General features: G+C 40.9%; 1 protein-coding gene across 1 annotated transcript; it reads right to left on the minus strand.

Moving 5' to 3' along the window:
* Nucleotides 1-6,693: 6,693 nt before the first annotated feature.
* Nucleotides 6,694-10,419, minus strand: RPL22L1 (ribosomal protein L22 like 1). The gene is made up of 4 exons (XM_019735290.2): nt 10,282-10,419; nt 8,619-8,711; nt 8,341-8,462; nt 6,694-6,946 (listed from the first exon to the last, which is right to left on the minus strand). Exons 1-4 carry the CDS (start codon nt 10,288-10,290, stop codon nt 6,802-6,804), a joined length of 369 nt encoding a protein of 122 aa, XP_019590849.1. The 5' UTR covers nt 10,291-10,419; the 3' UTR covers nt 6,694-6,801.
* Nucleotides 10,420-12,152: the final 1,733 nt, after the last annotated feature.

Here is a 12,152-nt window from a genome sequence, read left to right on the forward strand (position 1 = left end):
GCTTCTCTTTGGGATATCCGAATTGCCAGCATCACTACTCTTGAGCTTTGGGGCCATTATTAAGGAAAATAAGGGTGACTTGAATACAAGCAGTGCAGTACTTGGACGGACTGTTACTAAGTGATTAATGGGCAGGTGGCATACGCAGCTTGGGTATGACAGACAAATGGATGATTCACATCCCAGGTGGGAGGGAGCGGGACAGTGCAAGATGTCATCATGCTACTCAGGAAGGTGTGAAATTTAAACTTAAGAATTCTTTATTTTTGGAATTTTCCATTTAATATTTCCGGATCACAGTTGACAGAGGATAACTGAAAATGCAGAAAGCGAAACTGTGGATAAGCAGAGCTGTTGTATTTCAGTAGGTATCGCTTGTGAAAGAAATTCATTCTAAAATGGAAGCAGAGAGTATAAAATGGAAAATCTCACACATACACTCTCAAGAAAATGAAACTTAAGAACTGAGAGACTGATTTCTCACAAAAGCCTGATTTATAGAAGACAGAAACTTATCTCCAGATCAATGAATATCCACCAAGTCTTGCCCTATTCTCAAGCCAATGAACTTACCGCTTAGACTCTGCATGGACTTCCCTCACTTTGCCCTCTTCACCCATAAACATAACCCACCCCAAGCCTTTAAGAGACTCACCTGTAGCTTGCTGTAGCATGCATTTCCCATATTGCAATTCCTCTGCTATTTCTGAATAAGCTCAATTTTGCTAATTTCAGCTTACCTAAGTTTACCTCTTTATTTAGATTGACACTCTTAACAGATAAAAACATAACCAAAATACCATGATCATACCCAATAAAATTAACAATAAATTTTAAGATATTTAATGCTTAAATTTTTAAATACCCAGTTCACGTTCAATTTTCTTTGCTCATCTTAAAAATGTCTATTTACATTTAATTTGTTTGAATCATGATCCAAAAAGGCCCACAAATTATATTTGGTTGATTTTTCTGTTAAATAGAAAGTTCAAGTCTTTTTCTTTCTCTCAAAGGACACATTTCTGAATTTCTCAAAGATTTATCACTGAGAAGCTTTAGCTGCAATATTTGCGACGTGGGCAATGCCTTTTCTTAGATTGCACTTACTACCTGTAGCCCCTGAGTATTTGGTAGACTATTCTACACAGATTCTTTTTGTTTGGGGTTCCACCTCTCTTACAAATAGTTCTCTTTGGTGAACAAAAACATCTGGTCCAGAGGAAATACTCATGCATCCTTGCATCTATGGAAATGCACTTCTCATTGCTTTGTTATAGGTAAACTGCTCCAGCCACTGCCCTTAGCCTTAGTTTCTCAAGGATGAGTCAAATACCCAGGAGTCTTAACTTCTGTGTCCTGGAAGTAGGTAGCCAACTAAGGCTTACAAACTGGAAACTGAGCAAACTCTGCAGATTGTAAACACCTGACTTTGGAAAGTGAGACTATTTGGCACCTTCAGTTTTGTTCTCAGTTTTGGGGACCTCAGCTAAAGAGAGAAAGTCCCATTGTAAAAACTTGTTTCATGCCTAAATGAAAAGTATAGGAGTGGTAAAATAAGGACTCTTTGATGCTGTTTCTAGAAAGAAGGGGGTAGCTCCCATGATTACCTTTGTTGCAACCAAGATGTGTGCCAGACAACTTCTATCAAACTAGTTTGTGGTCTCAAGCAGAAAAGAAAAAGTCTTCAGGCCAGTTGAATGGACATCACTGTAAGAAGATTGCTAGCAGAGAAGGAAGCTTGCAAACATTTACACTAAGGCATTTATAGGGCACTGAAGTCAGACAGACCTGAGTCTAAATTCTAATTTGGAATTTATTAGCTGTGTGACCATAGGTAGACTGTTTAGCACCCTAAGACCTTGGTTTTCAGATTTGTAAAACGGAAATAATAGCTAAACTGAAGGATGGTTATAGAGAGTAAATGAGATGTCGAGTCCCGTCCCCCTCCTTCTTTGGCTCAGTAATTCCCACTCTTCCTCAGGGTCAGCCACCTCTTCCAGGATGAACTTCCTGGATGTTCTTTCCCACTCATTACAAGCATCTTGTGACCCAGTGTGGCACTAACCACACTTACCTCAGGCTGTCCCCACATTTGCCTCCCCCATTAGAACTGCGGGTTGAGTGCAGAGAGCACATCTACGTCACTCATAAGCTCTGAGGACAGGACGTGGCAGAACAGAAATCAGTGACCATGTATTTCTAACGTGTGGGGTCTGTGTATTTCACACCATCCAGGAACAGGGAAAGAGCAGCTGTATGGTTCCCCTTGGGAGAAAACATATCCAGTCAATAATTGAGAGAGCAGATTCCTGATTCCTAGTCTGGTTCTTTGAATCAACTTTAGGGCAGGAAAAAGCTTTAGAAAATGCCTCTTCATAGAGGGGTAGGAGTGGAGGGACATATGTTACTTTCAAGGAGCTTTGTGTGTCTTAAAAAACACACTCAACATTGTATTTATTGGGAAATTGAAGGAAGCTTACTTTGTTGTTTTAGAATAGAAAGGCCCCCAAACCTTGTTTGATGGGGGATATTTATGCATCAGTCATATCACGGGAAGGGAAATCAGAACTGGGGCACAGAAACATCTGTTTATCAAGATGAGGCTGGGTTACTAACATTTGACAAACACTGATCTATTTCCAACCACTTCCTTATGTACAGATGAGGAAACTGAGGCCCGGAGGCGCGAGTTGCTGCATCCAAGATCACAAGGCTAGCAGGTATCAGAGGCAGGTCTTCAGACCCCCGATTCGGGCTCCTCCTGTCTCACAGCCTGACCTCCGCCTTGTGCGGTGAAGTGGCTCAGTCCTAGGGCGGGAGGATCCCTGGCTGAGGGCTGACAGGTGGACGGCCAGGTGTGGTCTTGGGCAAGCCAGTTTACCTGACTCAGTTTCCTCACGTGCAAAATGGGCAAGATGGTAATCTGCTACACGGGGCTGCTGAAGGATCAAGAGAGAAAACAAAGCCCTTTAAAAACCGCAATGTATTATTTTAAAATGTCCCTTCTGGCTTTTAAATCATCCAGTTTGTAAAAGAGCACCACACTGAAACTATAAACGCAGACTCTCCAACCACTTCAGCATAACCACAAACAAGGATTTCCAGACAAGTAGGAAAACCAGTGTTAATCAAAACTTCCCGAGTACTTTTTAATCAGGGTTAATGTTGTAATGTTGTGAGTAGCAACATGGAAAAAGAAATGTAAAATTAGATCTACTTCTCAAATGGTAAACCTGGACACATTCCAACTAGAAGTGAGACCTAAATTTTAAAAATGAAATCATACAAGCATTAGAAGAAAACATGAATGTATTCTTCAGTAACGTGGAAATAGGGAAAGCTTTTCTAACACTGGCTCAAAATCCTGAGGCAATAAGGAAGAGCAACAGAACCGCATACAAAAAAATTCTTCTAAAACAACAAAAAAACACCATAAATATGGGGCAAAATCAAACAACAAACTGAAAAAAATTGCAATTTAATCATAGACAAAGGCTTAAGACTGAGGAAGCTTCAAAAAATAAAGAATAAAAAGACCAAGAATCCCATATATATCCTAAAGATGTATAAACAGGCAACCCACAGAAAAAGAAATGCGGTGGCCCTTAAGCGAAAAGAAATGCAAAATAAAACTGTCCTGATAACCATCTCACCTATCAGATAGACCAAAAAACTCAAATTGGACAATATAATCTGTAGGAAGTCTCTGGGAACATGGACGTTTCCATACACTGGTGGGAAGGCTAGTGGGAGGGTAAAATGACAGCCCCCACGGAGGGATGGCACTATATATTGAAATCGCACATTTCTTTCTTTTCTGAATCCCTAGGAGTCTCACGTCTAGGAATCCACTCCAAAGATTAAATGGCAAAAATAAGAAAAGGCATGAGCAAAAGGCTTTTAATGCAGCACTATTTATAGCAGCAAGTTTGGAAACAAGTCAAATGCCCATCAGCAGGGAACTGTTTGAATAAATTATGGTACATCCACGCAGAAGTGATCGATTGACTCCACGATATTAAGTGAAAAAAAGGAATGTGGAGAAAACTGAGCATAGTAAGCTATCACTTAACTAATGGTGCATCTCTTTAAAAAATAGATAAACCATAATTTTCTTTTTAAATGGCTACCTGAAAGGGGAGGAAACAGAATTGAGGGGACTAATATAGGAATTAAGACCTCTTTATACATAAATTACATGTTAAATAAATGTATTTACTTGTCTCAACTAACCTGCCAACTCCCTTAAGGTCATGCAAATCTTATTTGGCACAATGTACTCAGGCCCCAGTACACAATATTAAAAGTTAAATTAACTGAATAATTTTAAACATGTGACTATCATCACACAACCACGTTTCTGGAAGATTCCTCTAGGGGAGGAATGAAGGTGACTCGGTGTTTGCAACACTTGGGTGTCACTGTACTCTCTCCATAGGCAATTTACCCCCACTGTTCATTACTCCCTATGTGCATAAGACTAGCAGACATCTTCACCTAGACCCTTCCTCTGAGTGTTAGACCCATACATTCAACCTCATACCTGCCATCTTCTGGATCTCACATTCAGCATGGCCTAAACTGGAACTGTTCCCCTACTCTCCCCTTCTTCCATTGTGCCCAAACTCAGCAAATGCCACCACACAGCCAGTTGTGTCGCCCTTGACACTTCTCCCTTACCATCCATGTCCATCACCAAAGTTCCAAAGATTTTATTCTATGAAAAATCTCTAAAACCTATCCGCTTCTCTACATTTCCAGCACCCCAGTCCTATTATAATCCACAGGACACTGCCATAGCATCCTGTTTCCTTGCATCCAGTATGACCCCACTGAAAACCATTTTCCACAGCACAACCAATCTTTTTCAAAGTGCACCTCTCAATGGATCAGATCATATCACCCTCCACTTAAAATTCAGTAGCTTTCCACTGCACGCGATTGACCATGGACATGTCCTGCACAGGCTGTGTTGTGCGAGGTGTCCTACAGGGTCTCTGCTCCCACTCCCCACATAAGAACGCAGGACATGGTGAGGCCAAAAAGGAACACCCACGGAGCCATAGGTAGGGGAGTCATACCACTATGGTCTCACTGGAGGCTGGGTTCACACGTGCGATCTGCTGTCCGCTTTGCTGCCAACCGACCGACCCTCCTCGGCTCGACTCAGTGTAGCCGCGGCAGTTATACCAGCTGAGGCTCAATGGCCACAGCTGACGGCTAACCAGCCACAGCTGACTGCCATCTACTACCCAAGTGAGCACCTTTCCACGTGAGGCCCAGAGCCTGGAAACTGCACTCCTGGCTGTCCCCACAGGCTGGTTTTATGCCTACATTTCAAGATTCTTCTCCTAACTTCTATTGCAACCAGATATCCTCTATGCCAACCAGATTCCCAACATCCCGAGCTTTACCAAGCTGTTCTCTGCATGAACACCCATTTTCCTTTATCCAGTTAATACCTTGGCAGTTCTAGGTCAGCTTAAACACTTCCTCAAAGCCTTCCTTGACTAGGTCAAATTCCTTTTATAAACCCTTCTGGGTTATCCTTGGTCACCGTTTCCCTCACCATACCACAGAGCATGTTGAGTGTTTTTGCTCCATTTATCCACAAGGCTCAGCAGAGGAAGCACATAGTAAGATCTTGTTAACTATTGGTGGAAAACATGAACTCGAAGAATGAAAGTTAAGTTAGGAAGTTATTACAACCATTTGGGAAAGAACCACGGAGTTGCTGCACTATGGCAGTGCATTTACGTTGTGGAGCTCTTCAGAATTAACTCATTTCAAACACTCCCAAAACCAATTATGTAAATCTGTGTATTAGAATAATCAAGATGTGGCAATATAATTCTACTGTATGAGGGCCCATGATCTAAGTACCTGAGTTATTGAAACCACCACTTTCAGGCGAATGTAGAAAAGGGTGCCACATTTGGGACCACAGGAAAACCAAGAAATAGTGCTAGCACCTCCCTCCCATTATTCTCTGATCTCTTGCAATCTGGATTTTGCCAAACCATTCTACTTCACTACTTCTAAGGCCGCTTTATTTGGGGGAAAGGGCTCATCAACTGAGAAGTTCTAAGTATAGAAGACTTACATTTTTCAGAATGATCAGTGAGGGGACGGTTTTTAAGTGAACAAGATTCCAACTGGCTGAGTAAATTATTATAATTTTTCAAACAAGGAACACAGAAGCAGATTTAGTGGGTATGATAAAAGTTCAGCTTTGAAGGTTTTCAGTTTCTAGTGCCTAAAAGCATCTGGTTGGAGATCTCTGACAGGTGATTCAACACTGGTTTAGAGCAGCAGGGCGCTCATCCTTTACACTAATTAGCCTTTATGCTAATTAGAAAGTCAGCATCCTCTGAAGCAGAGGGCAGGAAGAGATTCAATACTCAGCACCTGTGTGTAAGAACTGTTCTAGGCACTAAGGATTGCACTTACAAACTGTACAAAAACACTTGGGACTTTAAATGTGTTACTATGTAATTATACCCCAAACTGTGCTTCCTAGCTTCTTATACAACACTACATACTTTAACCTGAGGAAATTTGTAAAAGCAATATATTTCAGAAATCCTGGGAAAAAATTCTAGCTATAAGCTATTTAAATATTGCTTATAGAAACTATCAAAGAATAGCCAGCATCATGTAAACAGCATATACTTAAACAAAAGAGACGAAAGCTTACACACAGAGTATGCTTTTTTATTCACTGATAAACTAAAAGTCCATTTCTGGGTTTCTTTTCATTTGTTTGAGCAGTAAGCAAAGCCCTACAATGGGTGGCTTCACCTAGTCCTCAGACTCGGATCCATCTTCATCTTGACTAATCTGGAAGTAGCGAAGTTCGTAAGTCTCCTTGTCAGATGCAACCACACGAAGCCAATCACGAAGACTGTTCTTCTTAAGGTATTTCTTGGTAAGATACTTCAAATATCTTTAAAATAAAATCATGAATTTCATGAATACCTATTTTGCAAAACCTTATTATATAGATGTGCACCATTATACTCATCTTTTGTGTTCCCAGTTCCCTCCAAAATACTTTATTTGTATTAAGCACTGTGCAAGATTGCTAGGGATACAAAAAGGCAGCCTCTCAACCCCAATTGGAATCATTTATAACTATAAAACCCTTCTTCTCCCATCTCCTTAAAATAAACTAATATTGGGGCCGGCCCGGTGGCTCAGGCAGTTAGAGCTCCATGCTCCTAACTCCAAAGACTGCTGGTTCAATTCCCACATGGGCCAGTGGGCTCTCAACCACAAGGTTGCCAGTTCAATTCCTTGAGTCCCGCAAGGGATGATGGGCTCTGCCCCCTGCAACTAAGATTGAACACGGCACCTTGAGCTGAGTTGCCACTGAGCTCCCGGATGGCTCAGTTGGTTGGAGCGCGTCCTCTCAACCACAAGGTTGCCGGTTTGACTTCCGTAAGGGATGGTGGGCTGTGCCCCCTGCAACTAGCAACGGCAACTGGACCTGGAGCTGAGCTGCGCCCTCCACAACTAAGATTGAAAGGACAACAACTTGACTTGGGAAAAAAACAAACAAACTAATATTCTTACGTTGGAAGCCAGTTATGTGGGAGAGTAATATAGTGGCTTCCTCTTCAGTCTTACCGCCACCATCAGATTTTTAATTAAACAATATGCAATTTCATTTTTCAAATATGTACTAAAATGTCAACATTCTCTTCACCACTATCATCCTCCTTAACCTCAAATCCCATGCTGGATCAAAAGTAGGCAACCTGTCTACAGGGCTAAATCCATTTACAAGTTCAAGAGTATTGAGAGCTATGCAACTAGCATGGGCTCAGTCCTTATAATTTCATCACTCCAGCCGTTCTCTCTTCCATTTATACTTTACAGCAATTCTTAACTACCAAGCATTCCTCTCAAGCTCCCTTTGTCCTGTTAATGCTGCTCCCTATGCTAGGATCACCTCATCCCACCGGCAACTGTTCACTCTCAGGTTCTCCGTAAATTCTTGTGCCATCTCTATCTCTACTTTCAGTATAGCAATTAAGAGTATTGCATTTTATAATATTTATCTGCATGTCCATCGAGGACAAATAGTACCTCTCATGTCCAAATCCCTAGTGATTAGTTTATATACAATTTGGATTACAGGGGCTGACTGGACAAGAGGCCTGGATATAACGTGCCTGTATCCCTGCAATAAATTACACTTACCAACAACCAGCCCAAGTAACTACTGTTACTAAATATATTTTCCATTTATAGGCCTTATTAAAGTTCTTTTATCTCTCTGACTTCATCATCGTATCTATTCCACAATTTCGCTAAAACATCATGAAAAATACGAACCTTTTTGAGAACTGCTTCTCGGAAACAACTGTGATTTTATTCTTGCAGCGTTCAATGTGAACAACATTCCCAAGATTTCCAGTTTTTCCATTGACTTTAACCTTCTCCCGTAGAAACTGTTCCTATTTTAAAAAAAAGAAAAAATACAAAACTAGGGAAGAAAACCCTAGATACTCACTAGGGAAGGTACCCTAGGAATAGAGCTTAGATTAAAATCAAATATCACATACTTACAGATCTTAAGAAAAATGATAACAACAGAGTAGAATGATACTTACAAAATTTCCGGAGTCAAAAATACCATCTTCCACTGGATGAGTAAGGTCCAAACCAAACTTCCAGACTGACCTCTTAGGCTTCTTGACTTTTTGCTACAGAACATTAACATAATTATGATTCTTTAAACCAATTTATTCACTTGATACACAAACTTTAAAAATCTTTATCAGAGCAATGATGTACAATGTACTAGTATAAGATTATATACATGAAACGGTGTAAAATTCTAAAAAAATTCCTTAACATCTATCGGATACTCCCTAACTTTTTTGAAACTAGACTATCTGAAGGACAGGCTTGGTTTAAACCAAGTTTCTGTGAAGTCTGATGGAAACTTCCCGTTGGTCATACAAGTGTCCCACAAATGCAAAACTCAAGAAAGCTCGAAGTATATGGTTTCCTTCCCCAGAAGATTACAAATAATCCTATTTTTACCCTGGAAAAGATTAAGAAGATCAATCTACTTTCTACTGCGAGGTCAAAGTATAAACATGCATGAAGGTTGGTTTGAAGCTCTAACCAAGCCCACTTTGTTCAAGTTACCAAGAAAAGTTTTAATGAACTTTTATTATTTGCCAGATCACGGATGTCCAATTTTAATTTACCGGATACCTTTTTCCTATAGGCCAGGCGCTGCTTTACTACTGCCACTCCCACTGCAGGTGGGGAACAGAGTAGTACACTTGGTCCAAGCTCAAGTACAAGCCAGACCACAGTATTACACCCACTTATGTTCAGAGAATTCAATCCTTATGCTGTTTTCTGGTAAAGATTTTTATTTTAAATATACATATAAGTGTCCATACCCAACTTTTAGACCAATAGCACGTAATAAGGCTACACAAGTAAAATGGTGCTGTAGCTGCTAACAATACATACTCAGGCAATGTAGGGAAAACAGACAAATCAGTACTTAGCAGAGAATGTCATCTCTAAATTAGATCCACCCAAATGGATAGCAAGTACTAATACCGATTTGCTTTCCTAGGTATTCGAGGAATCTATGTCAATCTTACTCTCCCAAACGCTTTTTCTTTTCGGTAATTTTTCAAATGCTTTTTTGGAGCGGTTAGAGCATCTATCTGGTAATTATTAATAATGTGAACAAAACCTTTGAAGCACTTTCCTTTTATACGACTTGTACCTTCACAATAATTCCTTCATGAGGTAATGAACAAACTTCCTCCCCAACTCAGCGCTAAAGCTCCCTGGCGCTTTCAGGCCCGGGCCACCTCGGCAGCCGCGCGCCGCAGAGACCCCTCCGCCCAGACAAAGCCGTCAGACCTGCCCGATTGCCCACATCTCCTTTACTGGTGCAAATAAGTGGGTAACACCGGCGTTACTAAGCGCGAGGGATTAAAGAAATGGTCCAAAAGGCTGTCTGTCTCACTAGCCCCGTTCGCCGTCGGGCCTCCTTCCCTGCGCTCGCACGACCACCCATCCTGAGCCACGGCCGGGCCCAGCTCTTACTCCACCAGACCGCATGGCAGTTGCCAGATGTCTTGGAAAAACAACTTAGAGCTGTAACATCTTGGTTTACATTCCTAACCCAGTCTCCATTTCGACTCTCTTCTTATCTCTAAAGAGACATCTCCAACTCGCCAGACGCAAAAATCATCTACACTCAAGAAAGACGTTCCCAGCGACACCGCGATCACTCACCGGCGCCATCTTGAAGGCAGGCTGAGCTATCAGAAAGAAAGAGGCTGCCGTCTGCACGTATTTTTATCTATGCGTGCTGCGTCACGCGCCGAGGACGTAAGATGTTCGCCTGCCGGAAAAGAACTTGCAGAACAGCGCCGGGGCCAGTAACCCAGGAAACCGGGGGCCAGTAACCCAGGAAACCGGGGGCGTGGCCCGGGAGCATAGGGTCAGTAGGCAATTAGGTTTCCTAGGAGCGCCCTCCAGCGGCAGTGATTGAAACGACTCGCGGTTTTCCGCTGGTGATGACGCGCGTTGACCTTAGTAGCTCTGCAATTACCCGCACCCAGATACACCAAATATACCAGATACATCTTTCATTAATCGCCTCGGTCTTCTTTCCAATCAGGGCAAAGCATTGTATCAGGTTGCTTTGAGCTCTCCTGTCTTATGCTGCAATTATAATCCTTCAGCGAAAAAAAAAGTTATTTCGATTATCTATGTTTTGTCCATGAATCTTGTTTTCTAAGACTGTAGAGAGAAATCAGTATTTCGGGGAGTCAAAATAAACTAGGTTCTGGGGGAGAGGGGAACCTTTAACAGAAAACCATGGAGTGCTCACTTGTTCACACGTTGAGTGTATATTTTTATCATGGATTTTAGAGTTAACCCAAGGACTCACTTCCATCCAAAATACCTGCCAGTTAAAATTCAACGAATGTTTTCTGAGACCTAACTACTAAAACGTGTAATGCACGAGGGTCGATGGTGAACGACAAAAGGAAAAAAATTAGCTTTTGAACTTTGAAGGATTGTAAATCGACGTCGGATTATGAAAGTCGCCTGCCTCTCAGAGCTTTGCAACATTTTTTGTGGAAGTGAAACTATCATACCTAGGGGCAGGGGTAGGGGATGGGGTGGACTTTTGTTTTTACTTTAGAGTAACCCTAGAAAGTTTGACAACTGTGTATGTCCTTTAAGACAGAGATTAGTTATAGTGGGAACTATGCTTTAATGAAGCATACAACGTGTAAGGTCTGAATAGACGTATTGAATTCCTAGAAATCCATATCAAGATTTTTTTGGTTCTTTGCCTCAATAGAAAACCATAGTAAATTCTTTACCAAACGTTAAGGGGTAAAAAGGCGCAGTTAGCATTTCCTCCTCAAAGGTTGCCCCAGGCTGCAGAGCAAAAATAATCCTTATATTATTGGATATTTTGAAAATAAGCCACAAATTGAGGCATTTATTGTTTATTTTGCTTGTTTTGGGCAGCCTTCCACGTTAGGACAAAAAACAAAGCACCTTAAGAACTGTTAAGCCACTTGTACAGTGGGAATATTAAAAACAACATGTGTTTCAAAATAACTAGTAATCTCAAAATAACTACTTAGAAATTACAATGGGAAAAAATTTTTCTCTTAGGAAGAAAAACTGAAAAATATTAAGAAATGTGCAGGCAGTAAGATTAAATATTTGAAATAACTCAATTCTTCCCAAATCTTACACTCAGAGACAGTATATATATTAACACAATGCCTGTCAGTGCCCCACAGATACTTATTTTGACAAGGAATTCTAAAACATACGAAATAATAAATGTCAGAAAAGAGCCAAGGCAGTTTAGAACAAAGAGGGGAAGTTGTCTTTCCAGCTATTCAAAAACATAACACACTGTAATATATGATAGATATAGTTCCAATACATTATAAACTTCAGTCATTGGATCTACATGATACTGGAGCTTGAACTGGTCAATAAAGTAAAATATAGAAGGACAATATGGCAGATTAAATTCACAGAGAATCCCCTCCATATGTAACCACCATAAGAAACTGGCTAAAATATGGTTTTATAAATAATTACTAATGTATGGTTAAGCTGGTGAAAAA

This window comes from Rhinolophus sinicus, linkage group LG01 (genome assembly GCF_036562045.2).
Source record: "Rhinolophus sinicus isolate RSC01 linkage group LG01, ASM3656204v1, whole genome shotgun sequence".
Classification (NCBI taxonomy): Eukaryota; Metazoa; Chordata; class Mammalia; order Chiroptera; family Rhinolophidae; genus Rhinolophus; species Rhinolophus sinicus.